A 26,043-nucleotide genomic window follows, 5' to 3' on the forward strand; every position below is an offset into this window, starting at 1 on the left:
TCTCACATCTGATTTAAACAACACCCCTCCCCACCCCACCTTGCATCTGTGTCCCCTAGTAATTCCCCTCCACCGTGGAGAAAAAACCTCATTCTTTCCACTCTCTCCGTTGCCATTCACAATCTTATCTTCTAACAGGGCACCCCTCAACCTCCTGCATTGCAGTGAAAACAACCCAGCCTATCCAACCTTTCTTCATAGCTAAAATCCCCCATAACAGGCAACATTCTGGTAAACCTTTTCTCTATCCTCTCCAAAGCATCCACATCCTTCTGATAGTGTGCTAATCAGAACTATATGCACCATTCCAAGTGTGGCCTAACTAAAGTTCTATAAAGCTGTAGCAAAACTTGTCTATCCTTATGTATAATGCCCCTTCCAATAAAGGTAAGCATGCCTTAAGCCTTTTTTACTACCTTATCTACCTGCGCTACCACCTTCAGTGCTCTGTGGTCCTGTACTCCCAGATCCCTCTGCATATCAATACTCCTAAAGGTTGTGCCATTCCCTGTATAATTTCCACTTGTATTTGACCTTCCAAAATGCATCACCTCACATTTATCTGGATTAAACTCAATCTGCCATTTTTCTGCCCAACTGGTCTATATTCTGTTTTGCCACTGACAATCCTCCTCACCTATCTGCAACTCCACTAGTCTTTGTGTCATCTGCAAACTTAGTAATTAAGCCAACTACACTTTCCTCCAAATAATTTGTGTAGATCAGAGGTTCCAGCACTGATCCCTGTGGAGTACCACTAATTATAGCCCTCCACGAGGGGTGAGGCTGTCCTCGGGGCTTCGGGAGCAATTTTGCTTACTGAGTGTTAGGACGTCTATTGTCAGGCTGTCTCAGGAAGTGTATTCCCCGGTCTGGAAGTTGCTTGAGTCATCTCCTGTTGGCTGCCTTGTGTCTTAGTTAGCCTGTTTGGTCAAGGCTGAGGCACTCTGGTTATTTTTCTTGTGGCTTAGGCAGACATGGATCTTTGTGCTCTTTGTAGCCATACTGTGGGTGGACAGGGAAGTGGATTTTCTCCCATAATTCCCTTTTTTTTTGTTTTAAGGGAGTGATGAAAAGGGAGCATTGCAGCCGGAGCCAGGGGGCTTAGTTGGTGGGGGTTTGGAATCGGAGGGATAGTTGGTGCACTGGCTCCAGCCAGCCTCCCATCCAGACGGAGATAGACCCCATGGGTGGCCCCTGTCCAGTAGTGTCAGTAAGGAGCAGGGCCAGGGGTTCATGGGGGAGGTTTATGTCGGGTAGAACCAACGTTTAAATTTATCTAACTGGTCCCCCACAGACATCCAGCAGGCTGGGGCATTACCCTTGTAGCTGGTCATTTACAGCGGTATGCTGGTGTGATGACCTCGGGACCTGTCCCGTTCCAGCCACCATTCAGCCATGTCTGAGGTGTTAAAGGGAACAGATCTCAGGGGAATGCCTCCGTGGGCGGGGACACAAGGGCAGACTCAGCAGGCGGGTCTGTTTGACTCAGTGGGCACAGACATAGTCCATGTGTTAATCCGCAACTCCCAACCAGGTAGGTGCCTCGCCACATGTGCCCTTTCCCCAGTGATCCCTGGTGTAATGGTCAGTGTAAGGGAGATGATGACGATGACTGTGGCGAGTAGCTGGATCCTTCCTCACTGTTGAAGATGTTATTTGTTGCCCTTCTGGATTGTCATCCTGTGGGGGCAGAGCTCTCTTGCAGCGGGTTGCATGTGTCCCCACTGGTCTTCCTTCCAGCTTGACAGCTGTCCGGGTTGTCAAGAGAACCAGGAATGGGCCTTTCCAGTGATTTTGTCATAACATGGTGCCCAGGTTGGAAAGGATGAATTGGCTCTCAATGGGGTGTGGGCAATGCCACTTTTACCAAATCCTGATTTAAATTATTTTGCTGAGGACCTGGACCAAATCCAGCAGAGCCCCCCGTGTCAGGAGCAGTGCTGTGTCAATGATTGACAGTTTTGGGGGCCTGGTAGTTGTGGACATGTGTCGCCCATAAGCCCCTCAAAAGGGGTGAGCCCGGTGGTGTGGTTCACCTGACCACGTATAGTGCAGAGAACCAGTGGCAAGGCATCTGGCCAGGTCAGTCCCGTGTCTTGGGTGATTTTGGTGGGGGTGGTTTTGAGTGTGCCATTCATCCCTTCCACCATTCTGGATAACTGGGGCTGGTGGGGAATCTGGTGCCTCTACGGCATTCCCAGCGCTTCACCAATGCCGGTAGTCAGTTTTGCCATAAAGTGGATCCCCCTGTCCATCTCGATGTTCCCCAGGACCCCAAATCTGGGAATGACATCTCGTAGGAGACTTTAGACCACTGTTCATGCAGCATCCTTCTTGTAAAGAATGCTTCCACCCATTTTGAAAACATGTCAATAATGACGAGGATGTATTTGAACCCTGGTTTTGGGCAAAGTCAATCTGTAAGTGGGTGAAGGATCCCTCAGGGACAGGTCACTGGTCATGCCTAGCCACAGGCTTCCCTGCATTGTTTGCAGACAAATAAAGCACCATGTTAGCATGGCTTGGGCACCGGCAGTGAATCCCGGTGCATACCAAGATTGCTTGACCGCGTGTATCATCCTTCTCTTGCCTGTGTGGCCGATGGCATGGGCTGCTAGGACCAATGCTTGCAGGTAGGCTCGTGGACAGATACTGTGGCCTTTGGGGTGGACAAGCAGCTGTAAGGAAGGTGACTGTTTAGCTCCAAGACAGGCTCAGCTTTCCTTCTCCTCTCATGGAGCAGCATCGTGAACAGCTCGCACTGCTACCATGGAGGTGGTGGATTCTGGGGCTTTTGCCATTTCGGTAGTCTGCAGGATGTACGTGGCGGAGTGCAACACAACTTCTCCAGCTGCTGTGTCAGCAGATGTATTTCTGTGGGTGACAGGGTCACTGGCCACAGTATGGGCAGCGCAGTTACAGCGATAGCATGTGGGATTGCCAACCTCCTGGAGGCAATCAGCATGGTGTATTGCAGTGGCTTCCCTACTGAAATGATGAGCCCTCTCTCTCTCCAGATCATTCCAAAAGCATATCTGGAGTCTGGATAAATGTTGGCTGTGCTGCCCTGTTGCAATGACGCAAGCTCATGTGAGGGCGAATAGCTCCACAGCTTGTGCAAATGTCCCTTCCACTAGGCGCGGCTGATAGGGGTGCAGATAGCATAGCCTGCCAATGTACATTGGTCCATGGGTCCAAAGGAGGACCCATCTGTAAACAAACAATAAGGTCAGGGTTATCGAGTGGCCTCTCAGAGAGGTCAGCGCATGGGGGTAATAACCTGCTGTCTGAGGTCTGCATTGTCATTTGCAGAGGTGTTCTGGGTGAGGGGAAGGAAGGTAGTGGGATTCAAAGCAGGGACGCACCATAGGGAACGGTTGGCCTTGGATAGTAATGTGACCTCATAACCAATTCTCTGGGCGGCGGTAAAATGTTGCATTGCTGCTGAATTGAGCAGCAGGGAGACCGAATGGGGGACCAGAACAGTGCAGGATAATCCAGCACAATGGGGGTGGCGATTTCCACGGTTAATGTGGTGGTTGCCAGATCCCTCAAACGTGCCGGTGTTCCCGTTACAAATGGTGACAACTGGACAGAGTAAAAAGCAATCAGTCCTCATGAGGCTGAGTCAAAGTGCTGGATGTAAACCCTTCTGTCTCAGTCACATAGGGATAAAATGGCTGCATGTAGTTCCGGACCCTCAGAGCAGGTGAGGAGACTCGACATTGTTTTAAGTCAATGAAGGCGTGTTCCACCTCAGGTGTCCAAAATTCCTTTGCTGCTGCTTAGGTGAGGGTGTCTCATGTAGGGGCGCATCGCTGGCTTGGTGGTCAGGAATCCAGCGCCTGCAATAGTTAATCATTCCCAGGAAAGCTTGCAGCTGAGTCCTGGTGGCAGGCAGAGGGAACTGGGTAATGGCTGCCACCCACTACTTAGAAAATGCTCTGAGGCCATGCAAGAGGTCGTACCCCAAGTACTGAACTTTGTGCTGGCAGAGCTGCATTTTTCCAACCAAGACCCTGTGTCCATCTTCTGCCAGACAGCAGAGCAAGGCAACAGTGTCCTGCATACACAAATGAATGGAGGTAGAAGCCAGTAACAAAGCGTGTTGGAGGATGGTGCTGTGGCATGGTAGGTGAAGGGTGGAAAATGTGCAGTATACTGTAGCGGCATATACTGTGGGGCTCTCTGTGTACCCTGGGGAAGCCAGGTCCACGTGTATTGGCGGCTGCAGTACATAAAAGCGAACAAGAACTGGCTCTCGGGAAAATTTGATGGAGAAAAGTGCTGAACAGAGGTCAATTACAGAGAAGCATAAGACCATAAGACGTAGGAGTGGAAGTAAGGCCATTCGGCCCATCGAGTCCACTCTGCCATTCAATCATGGCTGATGGGCATTTCAACTCCACTTACCCGCATTCTCCCCGTAGCCCTTAATTCCTTGTGACATCAAAAATTTATCAATCTCTGGCTTGAAGACATTTAGTGTCCCGGCCTCCACTGCACTCTGCGACAATGAATTCCACAGGCCCACCGTTCTCTGGCTGAAGAAATGTCTCCACATTTCTGTTCTGAATTGACCCCCTCTAATTCTAAGGCTGTGGCCAGGGGTCCTAGTCTCCTCGCCTAACGGAAACAATTTCCTAGCGTCCACCCTTTCCAAACCATGTATTATCTTGTAAGTTTCTATTAAGTCTCCCCTTAATCTTCTAAACTCCAGTGAGTGCAATCCCAGGATCCTCAGCTGTTCCTCATATGTTAGACCTACCATTCCAGGGATCATCCGTGTGAATCTCCGCTGGACACGTTCCAGTGCCAGTATGTCCTTCCTGAGGGCCAAAACTGGACACAGTACTCCAAATGGGGCCTAACCCGAGCTTTATAAAGTCTCAGTAGCACATCGCTGCTTTTATATTCCAACGCTCTTGAGATAAATGACAACATTGCATTCACTTTCTTAATCACCGATTCAACCTGCATGTTTACCTTTAGAGAATCCTCGACTAGCACTCCTTTGTACTTTGGCTTTATGAATTTTCCCACCGTTTAGAAAGTAGTCTATGCTTGTATTCTTTTTTCCAAAGTGCAAGACCTCGCATTTGCTCACATTGAACTTCATCGGCTATTTCTGGACCACTCTCCCAAACTGTCTAGATCCTTCTGCAGCCTCCCCACTTCCTCAGTACTACCTGCCTGTCCACCTAACTTTGTATCATTGGCAAGCTTCACTAGAATGTCCCCAGTCCCTTCATCCAGATCATTAATATATAACGTGAACAGCTGCAGCCCCAACTCTGAACCCTGTGGGACACCGCTTGTCATCGGCTGCCATTCCAAAAAAGAACCTCTTATCCCAGTGAGGATGGGGAGCAGGGAGCAACAATGGCATTGAAAGCCCTTAGATCTTGGACAAATCACCAGTTTCCTGGCCTCCTGGGTTTTAGGATGGGTAGGATGGGGGAACTGCATGGGCTGGCTGTGGGAACCAGGATGCCTTGTTGTAGGAGGGAGTCAATAACTGGCTTGATCCTTTCTGTTGCTGCTGGCAACAGTGGGTACTGCCGTATAGATGGCAGGACAGTTCCCTGCCTGAGCGTCACTGTGTGGTGGGGCAGACAGCACTTGGCCTGCATGATTGGAGTGCAGTGCCCACAGTGAGGCTGGAGGGCTGGCTCATAAGAGGGGGCAGTGGCTGGGCTATGTGTGGTGAAAGTGGCCTGAACTGATGTGGGAACGCAGCGTACGCAGAACTCATCCTGGCTGAATCGGGAAATCTCAACTAAGGGGATGGCAGCCTGACCAAGGGGTGCAAAGTGGAGGGGTTACACTTACAAAAAGAGAGAGCCCTCGCAGCAAACCTCTTCCCCAGAATAAGGACTCGCAGAGTCAAGTTCACAGCACAAAACCCGGGCAAAGTTTACCCCAGCAGTCAATGCACTTTAATGTCGGGACCTGAGCAGACTGGCTCTACTTTTTCCCCCTTTTCCCAGTGACGCCATGTTGTCTGAAAGTACTTCTAAGGGAAGGCATGGGGAAAAAAGGCAGCAGTTTTAAGAAATACCAAATTCTAACTTTTCTTTTACTCCGGAGCCTCAAATCTCGCCACTAGAGGACTCTAACCCCTTTTTAACTCTGGGACTCGGACCCAGATTTTAACTGTTGGACTTTAAGCCCAGTTTAACTGTGGGGACTCTAACCCCAATTCACCCCTAGGACTGTAACCTAGATTTTAACTGTGGGATTCTAACCCCGGTTTAACTGTGGGGACTCTTAAGCGCGTGCGAGCTCGACCAGACACAGCTAGAGATGGCAGGCTCGGGGGTTCCAGGGCTGCAGGAAACGGCATGGAGTAGTGTGTCTGAGATTTCCAGTGTGAGACCCTAAGGGGAGTAGTGGTGCTGGTATTCAACTTGCACAATGTCTGCCGACCCTGGAGGGCCACTGGGCATGAAGCAGAAATTACTGCAGTATCGGGGACACTGACGGGTCCTATGTTGAAGTTGACCAAGTCAGATAGTAAGCAAAAGTGAGGACTGCAGATGCTGGAAACCAGAGTCTAGATCAGAGTGGGGCTGGAAAAGCACAGCGGGTCAGGCAGCATCCGAGGGGCAGGAAAAACGACATTTCAGGCAAAAGCCCTTCGTCCGGTTTTAATTAAGCCATATAAAGGTTTCGTTTATTCCCGTGCAGAATCATTCTGCACCTCAGTCCGGGATGCTGAAATGTTAGTTACACTGGTTAATACCATATCATTGAATTTTATTGTATTATACTTAAAATAAACATGCTTCCATAAACTCTGATAGAGAAGTGGTGAACAGTTTGATGCCAATTTAGTTATAGTACGATTGCTTTAATCTACTTTAGTTAATTCTGTGTGTAAGAAGAGCAGGAACGTTAAAACCTTATTAATAAAACTTATGCAGAACTTTCATTTCATAAGCACCGATTGTTCCTTAAAAGAAAAACCATCCTAGATCACCAAATGCAAATTAAATCAAGTCATCTCTGGATCTTGGGCTACAGGGATTGAAACAGACACTCAGTCACCAGCAAGCAAGTGTGCCTGCAAGCTCAAACACACAGAGTCAACATTTCTCCAAGATTCAGTGGATAACTGCATGTGTGCACTCGGACCAGGTTGAGTACCAGCAGCAATTGTGACAGGCTGCCGGACCATCTCTCTCTCTCTCTCTCTGTCTCACTCTCACTCTCACTCTCACTCTCACTCTCTCACACTCTCTCTCTCTCTCACTCTCTCACTCTCTCACTCTCTCACTCTCTCTCTCACTCTCTCTGCCCTGTAACACAGCCACCTCATCCCACCCCCTGCCAGGATCAAGTTCCTCAGCACCAAGTTAAGTGTGGGATACTGAGGGAAGGGAGGCTGGGAGGGGAGTTCTTTTCTTTTCAGAGTTTTCAGGACTCTGTGATTTTAATTTGGGGGTGGGGGGGGAGCTGACCACTTCCCTAAATTTCTCTAAACTCAGGCCATGCTCCTGAACAATATTGGCTGGTGACTTGTATTAACAGGGTATTCCCTACCTTACCTTCCCAGCATGAGTGGTTACCATGGTGCTGATGACTTTGCTGAGAGAGTCTGTGTCTGCGGATCGCTGTCTCATCAGGACAAGTTAGACATGGTCCCTGGGGCAGTCCTTCTCTCGAGGGTTTGGGGTCCTGCAACCTCATTGACCTCTGGTTCGAGCTGGGAATAGAGAACAGACCGCAGCACTGACAAGCACAGAAACAAACAGGACAAACAGAGGAGGCAAATGCAGGACAAGAACATTACAGATAAACAAAACAGCAGGGCCCCTGTCCAATTCCCACAATCTGTGGATTTAGTAAGCGAGAACTTAATATCTCTCCTCCTGTCTCGCTGGGAACACAAGCCGGTCCGTCTTTTCCCCTGGCTGGATCAGACACACGGCTGCTCTCCAGCTCAAGTTGGATGATGCGTCTACCAAGATGGGTACAATTTGGGAGCTCACCAGCCTGCTTCTCGAGTAAACCAGCTCGGTACTGAAATGCTGCTGCCTTAGATTAGAAATGTGGCTACTTGCCCCAGACATCCAGCCCTTTGTAGGTGTGGCCCACTGGGCAAAGCTAGTCATCAGTTCCAATTTGGGCACAATTTAAAAAGTCAGGTTCGCTTACCCAGTTGGGCAAAAAGGGCCTGTTGACTGACACCAAGCTGTTGGAGAATTGAGCCCAATTAGACAAAGACCACACACTCGCAGATCGTGTGAAATTGACAAGCTGTTTATTACGAACGATATCACTGGAAGAGAAATTGACGAGGCTGACACAGAACTGACAGTCAGTACAGGTGGATCAAGGGTTCTCTTTCTCGAGCAGTGGGCAAAGGTGGTTTTACAAGGGTACAGCAATCTGTGTGAATTACAGTACAATCAAGAGTGAAAAAATACAATCAATGGGAGGACAATCAGCCATCCGGTAGCAGCAATCAGTCCGTGATTGAGTTCAGAGATTCCGATTCTCTGGGAGAGTAGGTGCTAATGTTTCTCATCCTGGCATCAATGCGTTCCCATTGTGGTTAATCTGCAAATAAGGTACCTTGGTACCTTTCAGTCTGAGTAAAAAATGAGGTCTGCAGATGCTGGAGATCAGAGCTGAAAATGTGTTGCTGGTTAAAGCACAGCAGGTCAGGCAGCATCCAAGGAACAGGAAATTCGACGTTTTGGGCCGGAGCCCTTCATCAGGAATCATTCCTGATGAAGGGCTCCGGCCCGAAACGTCGAATTTCCTGTTCCTTGGATGCTGCCTGACCTGCTGTGCTTTAACCAGCAACACATTTTCAGCCTTTCAGTCTGAGCATCCTTTGTGAAGTTTCAGTATGTGTGAGGAGTGAGGCTGTCCCTGGGGCTTCTGCAGCTAGGAAGTCTACTGTCGGGCCATCTCAGGAAGTGTATTCCCCCGTCTGGAAGTGGCCTGAGTCATCTCTTGTTTGCTGCCTTGTGTCTTAGCCTATTTGGTCAAGGCTGATGCACTCTGGGTAGTTTCTGTAGTGGCTGAGGCAGACATGGTTCCTTGTGCTCTTTGTGACCATGCTGTGGGTGGACAGGGAAGCGGATTTTCTCCCACATCACCTCCTCCAAAAAACTTGATCAATTTAGTGAGGCATGATTTCCCCTGCACAGAACCATGCTATCTATCACAAATAAGTTCATTTGCTTCTAAATTCCCTGTAGATCCTGTCCCTGAGAATCTTTTTCAATGATTTCCCTTCCACCAACATGAGACTCAGAGGACTGTAATTTCCAGGATTATCCCTGCTACCCTTTCTAAACAATGGGACAACATTGGTTATTCTCCAGTCCTCTGAGACTTCACCTGTGGCTAAAGAGCATACTGAGATGTCTGTCAGTGCTCCAGCAATTTGTTCTCTTGCCTCGCTCACTCTTCTGGGATAAATTCCATCAGTCCCTGGGATTTATCTACTTTAGTACGTTCTTAAGATGGATAGCACCTCTTCCTTTTTAATAGCAACTTGGCTTAGAAACCTGACACTCTCTTCTCTGAGATCATTCTCCATCAATTCCTTCTCTTTGGTGAACACTGACACAAAGTATTCATTTAGGATCTCACCTACCTCGTCTGACATCACACATAACTTTCCTCCATTGTCCTTTCCTTTCCCTGGCTACACTCTTGCCTTTTTTATGATTCTCCTTAGTCCTGTTTACTAATGACTTTTCATGACCCTCTTTAGTCCTTCTAATTCCTTATTTAAGTTCTTCCCTACTTTCCTTATATACTTTAAGGGTTTCATCAGTTCCCATCCTCCTAGACCTTACATATGCTTCCTTTTTCCTTCTGACATGATAAAATGCAAGTCAGTCTAAACAGTAATCAAACTGTTTGCAAAATGCTTAAGTGAAAATTAGTCAGCTTATCCTATTAAAATCATGATTCATTGTCACACAGCCATGGATACTGCAAAGTCCCTAACAACCTTGCAGCAATAAAATTGATGACATTTTCCCAGACTAGCTGCACCCCTAATCAGGTTGTTTCAAACAATAAAGCTGATATCTATGCAAAACGGACAATGTGGAAAATTGCTGTGTCTATCAGCTGTCTGGTCCACAAAAAGTCCAATTGCAGTCCCTTAGACTCCTCTTGATCATTAGTAAAGTGATAGAGAGGTTGCTTTAGCATTAACCTGCTCACTAAAGCTCAGTTAGGGTTCTGCCAGGGCCACTCAGCTCCTGATCTCATGACAGTTTTAAAGGTCTTGAAACTCTCTTCCTAACACTGTTGTAGATGTGTCTCTGCCAACAGTAATGCAGCAGTCAAGAAGGTGACGGTGGCTCAGCTTCACCATGTCTAAGGCAGTGAGGGGTGGGCAACAGATGCTGACCTTACCAGTAATGCTCATGTCTCAGGAGCTAATGTTTTTTTTTTGTAAATATATATTGCACATTAAAAATGGTGTCTGGTCTAAGTAATGATGACTAATTGGCACAACGTTTGAGACATTGCAAGAAAGATGCCCTTATCCTATTGCTGATGAGCTGCCAAAAGTTGCACTTTGATCAACTCGGGCTGAATGGATTTGGGAATCAAAGCTCCCTCAGACATTCTCATCCCACCTTTGAAAACATAGATACTCAAATCAGAATGGCACTCAGTCACATTAATGACTGAGTACAGATGCCATTGTTTGATGAGTAATGCTACCAGTGTACAGATATATACCTTGTATCAATGCAGTGGGGTATTGTTTGAAATCTCTGAGTTCGGATAAATTAGGTTATCAAAGGAAGCTGTTTGGAAAATCTAAACTCTTTCTTGTTAGAAAATGTTACTGATTTGTTTTAATGTGCAGCCATGGGAACCCATCTCTGAAGAATTGATTCTTGATAATGATCAAATCTTCCAATCTTTGCCACCTTCTACCACTCCACCAAGTGCAACCGACAGCAGTCCTCCAGATCTTTCCGATGAGCTCAATAGAAGATTGCAAGTTGCTGCGGAGTCAAATGGGGAACAAATTGGTCCACCTACTGTGAGTATGACTGCTTCAACAATAATATTGAAGATTATTGTTTAAATTTTATTTTGTTGTGATTTTGCTTTTGTTGGATCACATCATTTTTATTATAACATCCCACAGTCTTTTAACGAACAGATAATTGGGCTTTCTGTCTCATGATTTTCTATGCCATGCTCCACACAAGGACCGCTGCCTCATGCAATTATTTCCATCTAACTTAAAAGTGGACTAAGTGATGTTGGTTTGGAATCATGTCAGCCGTAGCAATGCATTGCAGGTGGAACATTTGTTGTTCACAAATGTTTTGTGAGCCGCAAGAGTCTTGCATTCTTGAACACACTGCCAATACATTATTTACCTCAACATACAGGCATACAACTGTTATGTCTCAACTTTTTCTTGTTGACATTTCTGTCTCCTATTAATATCACCATTTTCTAGAGAGAAAAAAATGTTCCCTAAGATACGAAGTAGGATGGGTTGTAGGTCAGTGTTACACCGAGAGTCGTTTGAAGCAGAGCAAAAGATTTCAGTATACCACCATGATTTTTATTTATTGTGATAATTTTAAAATTAGCATATTGAATCTAATGATGTATGTAGATGGCTCAAACATACCCCAAATTTGTTGTTGGTCATTTGTGATCTTAATACAAACAGCAATCGGGGTGTGAAAACTCCCCTTCATTGGACTTAATAAAATAAGTTAGAACATTGATTTCCGCATGCTGTTTTTGATAGAATATGTATATGGGAGGTGAGTAGAGGCTGAGGTATGATATGCCAAATACTGTATTGGACTTGAATTTTCTTCTAAAATAACCACGTGGCTGAGGGTGCTTGTCTTCACATTGCCATGCAACGACTTCAATCAAGAAGCAGATGAACGATTACATTTGTTCATACAAATGTTATTGTCCTAGTTGTCCAACTCCACCATTAGTTTTGCATAAATAACATTACCCTATGATTACTGTGAAGTTGCTTTTAAGTTCATTGCAGGCATTTTTCTCAACTAATTTTATATGTAAGTACCATTCTAACAAAATGACAATGTTAGTGAGTCGATTCTCAGTCCTTCATATTTTTAAATTTTTTCAGGGAGGTTTTAGCAGTGTCCAATTTAAAGATGGTTTTCCTTACTTTTCCTACCTTACTGTCTGTCTGTCTGTCTCTCTCTCTCTCTCTCTCTCTCTCTCTCTGCTCTTAATCCAAACTCAAGTTCACATTCTTAATTTCTGTACCTTTTTGACTTTGAATTCACCCCCTTGTAAGTCGATCCCATCATTTAATTTGTGATACTTAAGTTCTGAACTAATTAAATTCCTTGTTGTTTGCCTGATTCACTTGGATCTCCGATGCTCTGTCTCTCTTATGTTGCTGTTACCAGCTCACATTTAACAATTTTGTATACAAAATTGCTTTCAGCTAAAGGGTGGAGCAAAACGTCACTGTAGCTACTCTCTGAAGTTCTGCGAATAAAAACCTGGTACATTGCTTTTTTTTTGCCAACTTTCTTCTCCTTCAATTTTCTGCTGATTTGTGAGGTTTAACTTGAATTGTAAGATAGAAGTCAATTACAATCATAGACAGAGTTGAGCAAGCCATGCTGGGCCTGAATAGTTACAGTGACCATTCAGGTACAAGTATGTTTTGACAGATATTCCAGAATTTATTATATTTACCGTAGGTACAAAAAAAAATGATCAATAAATCCAGTGGTTTTAAGTCATTCTACTCTTGGACACCAACTTCCATTTCTGATTGACTGCGCACCTTATTTTTGTTGTGTTTTATTGACTGAAGTTCTCTTTTTTTGTCTTTGGTGTTCTGTGTACCAAATGACAAATAGTCCATGTTTTTATGCTCAGTTCCTAATTGACTTCTTCAAAAGTGATGGTCATCTTACTGATATCACTATGTATCATCTTCTGTTTTGTGCTTTAAAATGTCATAATCATACCCCTTTTATAACAGATTGTCCCTCTTTACTTACCAAGATAATATGGTACAAATAGAGCAATTTGAGCATCTACTTGCAGTATGTCGTGTCACCTCCAAGTGATTTAAGACCATCCCAAATATCCCACCTGATAAATTTGTACATTTCCAAAACTTGTCAATATCCTTCAGCTAAAACAACTATGTGGGACTCTCCAATATCTGAAACAACATACTGAAAATAATGATCCCAAGTCTATACTGATGAGGAGAAGGAATTTTTTCAGAGGATGTTTAATCATTGGAGTCCATTGGAGGACAAGTCATTAAGACCGAGATAGCTAGGTGTGTGATTCGTAAGGGAATCAAGGGTAATGGGGAGAAAGCAGAATAATAGGATTGAGAAATATATCACAGAATCTCTACAGTGCAGTTAGAGACCATTTAGCCCATCCCCCAAAGACCATTCTATCCTATTGCCATAACTCTGCATTAGTGAAGGCCAATCCACCTAGCCTGCATATCCCTGGACACTGTGGGGCAAGTTAGCATGGCTGGTCTACCTAACCTGCAAATCTTTATACTGTGGGAGGAAATCGAAGCAACCAGTGGGAACCCACACAAACGTGGGGAGAACATGCAAACTCCACACAGCCACCCAAAGCTGGAATTAAGCCCATGTCCCTGGCACTGAGAGGCAAAGTGCTAACCACCGTGCCATCCTGATTGAATCAGCCATGATCAAATGGCAGAGATTACTCAGTGGGCCGAATGGCCTAATTCTGCATCTATATCTTATGGTCGACACAAGTTACAAAAGTAAGCTTTTTGACACATGACTGGGTGTCTTTTGGAAAAAAGTATTTTACCTTTAAAGCAGTTTCCCATCTGTTCAGCCAAGTTTATTTAAATTTGAATCAACAAACCACCATAAAGCAGTGAATTTTGAGCTGGGTAGTTTGCATATTCTGTATGGAAAGAAGTGTTTTACAATTAATCCCAATAAAGCAGAAAATGGTTCTTCAAATGACTTGATCAAGTTTAAATTATTGAAAAATAACTGAGTCCTTCCTGCTGAGTACAATGCCATGACTTTTAGACATTCTTCAACATTTCACCAAAACGTACATGTGTAAAACATAATTGTAATGTCAGCAGACAAACTAGATTTTGTTCTTCTTGATGCTAACATCCATTCATTGGCAGTCTGTGAATGCTGAAGTAAATCAGGTGTGGAAGCCCCATTAAAGTCTGCATGATCATACTCCAAGTTTTTCTGCCTGCAGTTGTGCCATTATCCTGCTCAGCTGAAATGGGACAGCTCAACCCATGTAAAACTTTCCTGTTCTATCCAACTCGGGCATCTACTCAGGCTTTTAACACTCATCAAAGACCAGTTCAATGAAAATTGCTATTCTTTGCATTCTGCTGCTACTCTTTTTCCCATCAAATTATTTATTTTCCTTGAGTTGGGACAGAATCTCAGCCATCCTCAAGTGCTATGGCCAAATAGTAGTTCTTCAAACAGAGTCGTAGCTGTCAGCATTTCTGCACTGACTGGTGAAAGGATGCACCTTCTCAACGAATACACCTATCAAGTAGCATATACTACCTAATGAAAAATTGAGATTTTGAAAATTGTGAATCACTTTAGAATACCCAATGCCTGTACCAATTGCAGAGAATGCTCAAGCATCATGAGAATTCTAATGATTTTTAGTTTGTGTTCTAATCATCATTGTTTTCACTTTGAGGATTTCTTGGAAGCTTTGGAAAATATTTGGTACCTTTTACAGGCATGTGTTCTTCAGATGAAGCTGGCATCTTGGAATGCTCAAAGCACCTATTAAAGAAAATCTCATAAAACAATTTTTTTAAAAAAATGTTGTTGAACTTTAGATTTTGATTTAGCTTTTGAAAGGTAAAGTTGTTTATGTTGCCACACATCAGTTAATTGTTTTTTTTAATTCTAAGCGGATTAATTGGATTGTATGGTGTTACCACTCTCAAAAGTCTGCATCAGTAACTAGAGTTAGTTTTGTGCCATCAGTGTTCAACTAAAGGTGACATTAATAAATCGTTCAAATCTAATTTCAGTCATTAGAGAAAGATTTTTGATGGATTTTCAATAGTGCTTGCATACTGAACAGAAGTAGAGTAAAAAGAAGTGAAAGCTTGCAGTTTTTGTTCATTGCTGGATGGGAATTTAGATATGTATAGATCAAAAAAACATTTTCTCTGACCCTTCCTGTGGCTGCAGTATTTGCAGTATTTAATGCAATCAAATACAATACTACAGCATAAGAAAAGGTGTAGATTAGTTACCACTGCAGCAATGTTGTTCATGAAAAAAACAACTGGTCTTCATAAAATTTAACATTTTGTTATACTTCTCAGGGTGAATCTCTTGCGAGGCTACGTTCCTGTAGTGTAACAGATGGTGTTGGAGAACATGCTCAAGCATCAATGGTAAATAAGTTTTGCAATTTCTAGTTTTTCTCCTATCTATCTAAATGGTTTTCATTTTGAGATTTTCTTGCAAGGCCTATCTTTGGAGACTACGCAATACCTTATTCTTTCTTTAATGAAGCTGGACTCCCACTAGACATCTCTGCTCACTACAGCTGTAAAAGTTCCTGTCTGTAAAAATTGATTTATTTTTAAAAGGCAATCGTTACACTGGAGTCAATTTTCTTCTGTGAAACTCTGAACTGTTAGCTCTCCAGAAATAAATGAAGTTCTGGAACAAAGATTGAACATGATGGCATATGACTCCACAATGAATAGAAACTGGAGTGAAAATTATTCTTAGCTAGTAGAGGCAACTGATTTGTTCCATGGAGACTTTGGGGCTTCAGAGGTTGGTGAGAAATTGAAAAGAGAAAGTTGGGACAGCATTGTAGCCAAATTAAACGCTGCAGAACAACATGAAGCACAGAAAAACCAAGGTATCAGGAAATTTGGAGAAGGTGATCAGGAACATGTTCAGATGTATTTTCAAGAGACATTCTGCATTGGAACATAAAATCTGTAAATCATAGCATGTTCAATTTTGTAAGCAGAAAAGGTGTTCCATGAGCAGAGGCCAGACAGTAACCAAAAGATAAATGTAAATGTCCCTAAATTGAGACTAACTCACTGAAATAGTCAATCTGTCATCATCAGATTTCGTGGTGGAGCTGTTAACTGAGAGTCTGAATTGTTCTGTGTTTTCTACATCTGAAATATCGGGCAGGGCTCTGTTGGGACCCGAAATCAAGCTTGCTCTCAGTCCTGTTCAGTTTGAGCGCGGTAACTTGACATTGATTTTGTTGAAGTTGCCATTTAGTGGTGCGAAGACCAAAATAATTTGAGGTGGACTCTTAAAGTTAGACAACCAACTGGAGGCCCTCCAGCCCTGAAGGAGCTGCAGCCTACTATTACAGGGGAGGGAAAGAGAGAGCATCTTCACTATAAGGGACTTACTATTACAGCTTTAACACTTATTTCAAATTTAAAAACTGCCAAGGTACTATACCATTGAAGAATTCTCCATGGACAAGGCAGCTCAAGACACCTGCTTTGGGTGTGTTTATAAGAGGGTGATCCTTGCAAGTTGCCTGCACTTTCTGTCATAGGCAGCCACGTCCAGGTACCTGCTTTGTTCCAGCCCTGCAGTTATGCCCTCTCTCTAAAGTCATGATATCATTTCTGAGGTTCTGTGGCCAAAGGCTGGCTGATAGGCTGAGCTGGTCTCCACAGAAATGGTGGGTGATCATCCAACTCATTGCACTAGTTCCACTGTCTTGACCAAAAACTGAGCCAGACTAGCCGTATAAATGCTGTGACTACAAGAGCAAGTAAGCGGCAGAAAATTTCACACTTGCTTATTTCTGTTTCTATTCCCCATCAAAGCTGACTGAGAGAGACATTTGCTTTCAAGCATTGAAACCATGAAAATGTGAGGCAGATTATTAACTGAGTGACAATAGATTGGGAAAGGGGGAGCTGCATTGAGGCCTGGGTGTCCCTGTACACCAGTCAATGAAAGTAAGCACGTAGGTGCAGCAGACGGTGAAGACGGCACATGGTAGTGAGAGGATTCAAGTATACAGGATTTGTGCAATTGGTGAGACTGCACCTGTGTGCAACTTTTGTCTCCATGTTTGAGGAAGGATGTTCTAGATTTGGCAGGAGTGCAAGAATGGTATACCAGACAGATTTCGTGGACCTTAGAAGAATGAAGAGGAATCTCATAGAAACCCATAAAATTCTTGACAAGAAGAGACGGTAAACATAAGGGTGTTCATATTGACTGAGGAACCCAGACTCCGGGTTCATGTGTTTGGTATATGCAGTAGTCCATTTCGGACTGAGGTGAGAAAAGTCTTCACCCAAAGAGTAGTGTAATTCTTCACCACAGAAAGCATTAGAAACCAAAACATTGAATGTTTTCAAGAAGAAGGTAGGCATCGTTCTTTAGGCCAAAGGGATCAAAGAGCATGGGAGAAGGTGCAAATAAGGTAAACTGGGTTGGATGATCAGCCATGATTATATTGAAAGGCAGAACAGGCTCGAAGGGCTGAATGGTCTACTCAGGGTCATACAACAAACAGGAAAAGAAGTGATGCTGCTGTCGACCATGATGCCCATTATAAATTAATCATATTTGCCTGCACATGTTCCGTAACCCTCTATTCCCTGTCAGTTCATTTTTTTTTTATCTAAATGCTTCGTTAATGTTGTTATCATACCTGCATCTACCACCTGCCTTGACAATATGTTCCAGGCACCTCCCACTCTCTGTGTAAACAAGAGAAAACTTGCCTCACACATCTTTAAACTTCAGCTTAAAACTATTCCCCACAGTATTTGACATTTCCACCCTGTGAAAAAGACTCCGACTTGCCACCCTATCCATGCCCCTCATAATTTTATGTATTTTGTTTCAAATTGCCTTTTGAGATGTCCTGTGGAATCTGTCTTCACCATTCTCCCAAGCCATGGATTCCAGATTGTAACAACACTGAGTAAATGCTGCCTTAAAATGAAAAGCAGTCACTATCATTTCGTTGGTGAAGTTCAGCCGTTTCATCTGTTTTGGTCGAGGCTATAATGTGGTCCGGAGCTAAATGGCACGAGCAGACTGCAGACTGATCTTTAGTGAGCAGTTTATCCATTTGCAAATGCTGTTTAATAGCAACACCTTCAGTCACATTGCTGAAAATCAAAATTCTATTAATAAGATAGTTGTTCGCCAGGTTGGATTTTTGTGAACAAGACGTATGTGCATGATTTTCCATATAATCCGATAGATGCCATGGTTGCTGATGTAACAAGCAGTTTGTTTTGGGTCATAGAGTCATAGTCTTCAATAATGTTGTCAGGGGTCATAGCCTAGCAGTGTCCAGTCTCTTCATCAGTTCTTGATGTTATTTTAATTGAGTTGCTTGAAGACTGGCATTTATGATTCTGTGGACCTATGGAGGAGGCTGAAATATATCATCTGGGCTTCTGACTGCAGATTGTTGCAATTGCTTCAGCCTTATCTATTGAACTTGTGTTATGGGCTACCCCATTGTTGAGGATGGGAATATTTGTGAAGTCACCTCCTCATGTTAATTGTTAATTCATCCAACATCATTTACAGTTGGTTGTGTGCAGAGCTTAGATCTGATCTGTTGGTTGTGGGATCACCTGGTATTGTCTGTTGCAAGATACTCTCCATATATTCAGTGATACAGTAATGTAATAACCTATTCTATACATGTGTTGACTTATGGGCTAACAGGATTCACATTGTTAATGATCCTCTTCTGAATTTATAATCTGACAATTTGGAATTTTTCCAACTGTTTAAGGAAACCTAAATGTGTAATATTCCATGAGATTGTGCAAGTTGCTTGACAAGTATTATTTTTGTGTTCATCTCACTTAAAAATAAAAATAGGATCCTCATTTTTTTATCTGCATATACTAAACTGTGGCTTTGGGCTCGACATTATTTACTTCAGACTAGATGCCATTACTCAGATGTCATTACACAGATGTCAATAAAGCTTTTGTCGTGGCATCACACTCAGTTGACACAGAACCACTGTTTAAAAAATGCGATGTAGGAAAATTAGTTTCCTACAAGTTTAATTCTAGAATAGATACTGGTTCACTGACATGAAAACTTAAGTACAGAAATTGTGTTCAAGTTCCTTCTGTCAGACTTTTTTTAAAAGATAATTTCTATTACTTTTAATGTTTTTAAATGTTCCCCATTCAAAAATCAATGCTTAATTCTTAGCCCTGAATTCATCCTATTTATTATGCTTCAGAAGTTTTATTTGGTAAAGTATAAAAAAATTATGATTTATCAGCAGGCTGCCCAAACGCGACGACCTCGTTCTTCAACTGTTACTGGCAGTGAACAACCAAATGAACTGACGGTAATTTATTCAGTACCAAAAATAGCATTTTTTTAAACACAAATGTATTTGTTAAGCAATAGTTTTCTGGAGAATTTCACTGTCTGATGGATCACTTTCACAAATCAATTAGTTGCAAAGAATTATGATCATTCTTTTTGATTTTAGTATTCAGCCTTTCCACTATTTTCACTAACGAAAACAATATTGACTTGAAGCAGAATACTAACTGAGCTGAACTAAATTAGTGTAAACACAATGAAATCGGTACCTTGAAACTGCACGACTCACTGGCCTCTCCAAGCTAATACTGTTGTTGTCAAACCTGTCCTACACGAGCTTGCTAACTATATCAAACATTGATAAAAACAAGCATTGAAAATAAAAGGATTTGATCATAATATGATAGATCTTAAGTTTAAGGAAGTACAATAAGGGTCATAACGCTTTGAGATTGTATGTATTAAGTTATTTAGGGTGTGAATGGGAAAAGAAAGCTGATGTTTAATTAGTAAGTATGAGAGGTACTAGTGGAGAGTGGTATCATGTATGATTCCAGCATAGTTTCTTTGATAGTGACCTTGTAGAGGTTTATAAAATCATGAGGGACATGGATAGGGTAGAGAGACAAGGTGTATTGCCTGGGGTGGGGGAGTTCAGAACTAGAGGGCATAGGTTTGGGGTGAGAGGGTAAAGATATAAAAGGGACTTAAGGGGCAACTTTTTCATGCAGATGGTGGTGCGGATGTGGAATGAGTTGCCAGAGAGAGTGGAGGAGGCTGGTACAACTACAACATTTAAAAGGCAAGGGGAAAATAAGGACTGCAGATGCTGGAGATCAGAATCGAGAGTGTGTTGCTGGAAAAGCACAGCAGGTCTGGCAGCATCCGAGGAGCAGGAGAATTGACGTTTCTGGCATATGCTGTTCATCAGGAATGAGGCTGCAGGGTCAGGGGGCTGAGAGGTAAATGGGATGGGAGTGAGGCTGAGGGGGAGGTAGCTGGGAATTTGTTAGGTAGATGAAGGTGAGGGAGGTGGTGGTGGAGCGGATAGATGGGAAAGACCATGGACAGGTCAAGAGAGCGGTGGTGAGTTGGTGGCTTGGGACTGGGATAAGATGGGGGGAGGGGAAATGAGGAAAATGGTGAAATCCACATTGATCCCATGTGGTTGCAGGTCCCAAAGCGGAATATGAGGTGTTCTTCCTCCTGGCATCGGGTCGTTAGGGTTTGGCGATGGAGGAAGCCTAGGACCTCATGTCCTTGGTGGAATGGGAGGAGTAGGGGTCAAAGGTGGAGGTGCAGGAAGTGGAGCAGATGAGCTGGAGGGCATTGTCGACCAAATGGGTGGAGAAATTGCAGTCTTTGAAAAAAAAAGAGGCCTTCTGGGAATTTCTAAGGTGAAATTAGTCATCCTGGAAACAGAACCCCTTTCCTATAAATATCACACTTTAAACATCCAGTGAGATTTTCTAAGTATGGTGACAGCGAGTATGAGGGAGCATAGCTTTAAATTGAGGGGTGATAGATATAGGGCAAATGTCAGAGGTAGTTTCTTCACTCAGAGAGTAGTAAGGGTATGGAATGCTTTGCCTGCAATGGTAGTAGATTCGTCAACTTTAAGTACCTTTAAGTCGTCATTGGACAAGCATATGGATGTACATGGAATAGTGTAGGTTAGATGGGCTTCAGATTGGTATGATAGGTCGGCACAACGTCAAGGGCCTGTACTGCGCTGTTATGTTCTATGAGAACCTCTGACTGTCCACAATTGAACTGTATACAAATTGAAGTGTGAATACTGATGAAAATAAAATGAAGGTGTGCATACTTTCATTTTAGACTGAGGATGTTTATAATGGTGAACAATATTTGTATAAGTAATGGGAACAATAAAGGCAACTTAGGAAGATATATGATATAAGTTGTCAGGCTGGTAAAGGTGCTCATTCTTGGTTACAATTCTGTGTGTGATGGACCAAATGGGTAAATGAATAGGAAGGGTTTAGAGGGATATGGGTTAAATGCAGGTAAATGGGACTAGATTAATTTAGGATATCTGTTTGCCGAATGGTCTCTTTCTGTGCTGTGCACCTCTATGACTACTAATTTGTAAAAGCAAGATTTGAAACCTATCCGATATCTGGTAGGATTTGGCAATATTGGGTAGACAGAAATAAGGGGCAGATATGGGTCAAGAATCTGAAGATAAATTTGTAATCTCTGGTCTTCCTACAGCTGTAGATGATCATGTGTTCAGAACAGTTTCTCTGTTTTGCAGGTCCATCTCACACAGAATTGTAACTGATAAAGAGCTGGCACATTTACCAGTCTGACTACTTATGTTATATACCATCCTAAGTTGCCTTTATTGTTCCCATTACTTTTATAAATATTGTTGATCATTGTAAACATCCTTGGTCTAAAATAAATATATGCACACCTTAATTTATTTTTATAAATATTCACACTTAAATTGTATAGAGTTCAGTTATTGATGGTCAGATGTTTTCACTGAATGTTTAAAGTGTGATATTTATAGTGTTCCATTATTTGCTGCAATGTCTACCATTATTAATAATCTGAGTTTAGTAAGTTGCTGTTTTGATTTGAAGAAACATTTAAGGATGGATATATATTCCAGGAGATCAGTACTCAGATCTCACTTCTAATCCTTTTATTGGCAACCTATGTAGACATTTTCTGATCAATTTGCTCAGATGTTATAACATATTTCTGGAGCAGGTGAGGCTTGAACCTGGATTGTCTCGTAGAGAAGTAGAGACACTGCACCCCATTTTTCCAGGTAGTCTCTCGCCCAAGTACAAATAGGCCTGAGATTGCTTAGCTTCCAGGATCAGACAAGAATGGGTATTTTCAGATTAGCATGGCTAGATCTTTGCCTGTTATCTTTTTAATAGTATTTGTTGTGGTCCCAACTACTGGAGATCATGGAGGATAAGGAAGACAAATCAGCTGGATTTAATTTCTTCACTGAGAATGATCATGAGCAGCACATTTCCAACACAGAAAAATACTATTTGAAGCATCATGTCTGTGCTGGTCTTTGCTAGAGCAACTTTTTAAAATTCCCTTCGCTTAGCTTTAACCCTGTACTGTGATATCATTTTTCTGCATCAAATAGTTATCCAGTTCTCCCTTAACAATAGTTTTTATCTTAATCAATTCCTATTGAAATATGCTCTATTTAAGATGCGTCTGGACAGCTGCATGAGTAGGTGGGGAGCAGAGGGATACAGATGCTTAGGAATTGACCGACAGGTTTAGACAGTACATTTGGATCGGCTCAGGCTTGGAGGGCTGAAGGGCCTGTTCCTGGGCTGTAAATTTTCTTTGTTCTTCTTTATTCTTTGTCCTCCAGTCACCTCTGTGCAAAGACTTGTTCTCAATCCCCATACACTTGCTGCAAAATAAATTGTTAAATTCAGAATCATAGTCACTCTCCAATCAGAGCCAGATTGTTCCTTGCTCATCAACATAGATGTTTCTAATTTTATAAACCTATTATATCCTGTCTCTAATCAAGTAAAAGTGACGTCCACATCATAAGACTCTTTGCACAACAAAAGTTTTGTATTTATAAAATCAATGTAATGAAACTTTGTGGTTCTCTATGACTTGAATTCCCCTTTGATAATCAGACACATTAAATTTTTCTCAATTATCTAAATTGTAGTTGTTAGTATTTTGTATTATTTTATTATTTTTTTATTTTTCTACTCTATGCTGATTTTCTAAATCTTAAGATTCTAGAGGCTTTTTGTTGTGTTATTTACCTGTATTTCAACAGCCCTTTCTGAAATCATAGTCAACCTGTGTGGTTTAAATTTAAGGAAAGCTTGGCAGCCGAATATCAGTTATCATTTAATTGGTATATTCTCCATGACAATGATTTTATCATTTAGAGTTCACTTTTCAACCAATCAACACTGTCTTATCATTTATTATATAATGATATTCTCCTTTTACATTGCTATTCTTGCAAATGTCCTGATGAATGCAAGATAAAAACATTTCCCCAAAATTTCTTTTTTGTTAGCAGTAAGCTTATTTATTTGTTGGTTAGTTGTCTACTGTAGTTAGGTGGTAGCAGTCTTGCTTTTGAGTCTAAAGGTTGCAAGTTTAACTTTACTCCAGGATTTTGAGTACAAAAATCAAGCCTGACAATTATGTTGCAGAAGTGAGGGATTGATAAACTTTGGAGGTACCATCATTTTGGTGAAACATTAAGCAGAGATCCTGACTGCCATACTGGGAGGATGCAAAAGGTCCCACGACACAATTTCTTAGGAAGGCAGGGGAATTAATCATGTGTCCTTGCAAATATTTATGCTCAATCAACATCACAGAAATGGAAGATGGAGTGGTGCCTTTTTTTGGTTGAGAGGCATATAGCAGCATTTCTTGGTACAAAGAATGAAAGGCAATTTCAAATGAAGGGTGCATTTCTGAAATGCATGCAGGAGCAGAGAGACTTAGGTGTATGTTTGTATAAATTGATGTCAACAAGGTCGGTTGAGAAAATGGTCAATAAACATGAGGGAGTCTTGTTATTACAAATGGAACCATAGAGTACAAACACAGGCAAGTTATATTGAATCTTTATAAAACAGTGGGTTAACTCAACTGAGATATATCTAATTCTAGTCGCTACGTTAGGACAGTTATGAAGGCAATGATGAAGGTGCTGAAAAGATTTATAAGGATGGTTACAGGTTTGAGGGACCTCAGGCATGTGATTAGGTTGGCAAAGTTCAGGCTATTATTTATAGATAAGAATAAGTTGAATGATTATTTAATAAAGGTGATGCAAATCATGAGAGGTCTGGACTGAGCAAGTAGGAGAATAACTTTCCATTGGCTCAAAATGACAGGTGTAAGGTGATTGGCAAAACAAATAATGGCACGGTGAGGAAAAACTCAGTTTTAACACAAGAATTGGTTAGGATCTGGATTATCACTGTGATAGAGGCAGATACATTTGAAACCTTTCAATAGAATTGAATACGCTCCAAAGAGAAATTTGCAGGATAGAAGGGAAAAGGCAGCAAGTGGTACTGGCTGACTCTTTCAAACTGCAGACCAAGTTGCCTCCTGCATTGTGACCAGCCTGTCAATCTATTATTAAGCATTACCTTGGCGCTAATAAACCAAGCTTTTTGTTAAAATATGCTCTGCACTCATAAGTTAAAAATATTTTTTCTTATTTTTGAAAAGGTGCTATACATATGTTGAAATTAAAACACAGCTTTACTTGTGTTGGTGATTTCTTTATTTGTAAAATTAAGCAATTTTGATGTTAAGATATATCAAGCTTTGTGAAGAACTATATTCATGTGGGTTACTAAATATAGTGATATCTCTCAGTCCCCCTTTGCTGCTGTACTTTCTATTTTAATAATATTATTCAAAGATAAATGAGATGTTTTAAATGCAACTTATTTGGCAGCGATGGTATCAGATTTAACTTTCCAGCCTAATCATGGATAAGAAAAATAGGTTAGAGGTGGTAGTCCTCTTTGTCACTGATGTTTCGTTTCAAGTATTTCCTGCTTTTTAGAAGCTCTTTGCTAACTATTTTCTATCCTTCAGCTACATCTGCACACCAGCGCTGCAAGTATTTCTAACACCTTGTTTACAACCCTGAACAGGACAAGAAAAAAAACTTTATTCTCAGAATTATGTTCCCTTTCTTGCAGGGAACAGCCGTTCATCCTCTGAACCTTTCTTTGTTCGTTCTTATGTCTACCATTTTTCTCACTTGTCAAAATCACGACCTATTGTGCCATGTATTCATTGTTCCCTAGGTAATCAAGGCTATGGAACTCCTTACCTCCTTACTGCCTTTTGCCATAGAAATGATAAACTCCTAAAAAGGCAAAGTTTAGTAGCACTAGTTCGGGTGTTTTTTAATTTCAACATTTTGCCCACACCTTTTGTTGACTCCTGTACAATGAGGTCTTGTTGTTTCTAAAATGTTTTTATTTTAATTAAGATGTAAAATCAGGTTGACTGTGACTCTTGCATTACTTTCATTTCTAAACCATGTTAAGTGGAGATTTGATGGAGTTGCTATTTTGATAATCAATAGACACTATTTCTAATGACAGGAAGCTCAGTAACCAGATGATACAGAATTAAGATAATTAGTAAAATTAGCCTAAGTAGTTTTTATGCCATGAGTTATGATTTGAAATTCACTCCTGGAAAAATCTGTGGAAGAAAATTTACTAATAACTTTCAAAAGGAATTAGATATACATCTGAAATGGAAAAAAAAATAGGAAAGGGGTGCAATTTGCTAGCTCTTTTAAGGAGCAGCCAGACAGTTGGTTATTTGTCTTTTACTGAGCTGCATGTTTCTCTGATTATATTCTTGCTCCACCCGACTGTAGAGGTGAATGTACAAGATCTCAAGGCAGTATTCAAAAACAGCTACATTATCAAAATAGATTAACTAATCATTCATTTCATTTGCTGCTTGTGGGACTCAACAAATGGGCTGCTATTTTATGCCTAAATGACAACAGTGATTGCATTCAAGAGAAGAATTAATTGGCTATGGTATATTAGTGATCAGTTTTCCTTTTAGTCATAGCAAAAGTGATAAATTGTTCAGTTTTTTTTGGTAGATATGTTCAGAATCATGAACTTGAGAGACA

At 41.9% G+C, this 26,043-nt stretch overlaps 1 protein-coding gene across 5 annotated transcripts in view; it reads left to right on the forward strand.

Moving 5' to 3' along the window:
* nedd4l (NEDD4 like E3 ubiquitin protein ligase) overlaps positions 1 to 26,043 on the forward strand; it is a 464,330-nt gene that overhangs the window by 371,681 nt on the left and 66,606 nt on the right. For 4 of the 5 annotated variants that reach the window (XM_060852432.1, XM_060852582.1, XM_060852658.1 and 1 more), the window contains 3 exons: positions 10,859 to 11,038; positions 15,365 to 15,436; positions 19,315 to 19,383. In XM_060852432.1, the coding sequence (XP_060708415.1) occupies positions 10,859 to 11,038; positions 15,365 to 15,436; positions 19,315 to 19,383 (321 nt within the window). The remainder of the gene's footprint in view (positions 1 to 10,858; positions 11,039 to 15,364; positions 15,437 to 19,314; positions 19,384 to 26,043) is intronic. The other variant, XM_060852504.1, reaches the window with a different exon arrangement.

Source organism: Hemiscyllium ocellatum, chromosome 1 (genome assembly GCF_020745735.1).
Source record: "Hemiscyllium ocellatum isolate sHemOce1 chromosome 1, sHemOce1.pat.X.cur, whole genome shotgun sequence".
Classification (NCBI taxonomy): domain Eukaryota; kingdom Metazoa; phylum Chordata; class Chondrichthyes; order Orectolobiformes; family Hemiscylliidae; genus Hemiscyllium; species Hemiscyllium ocellatum.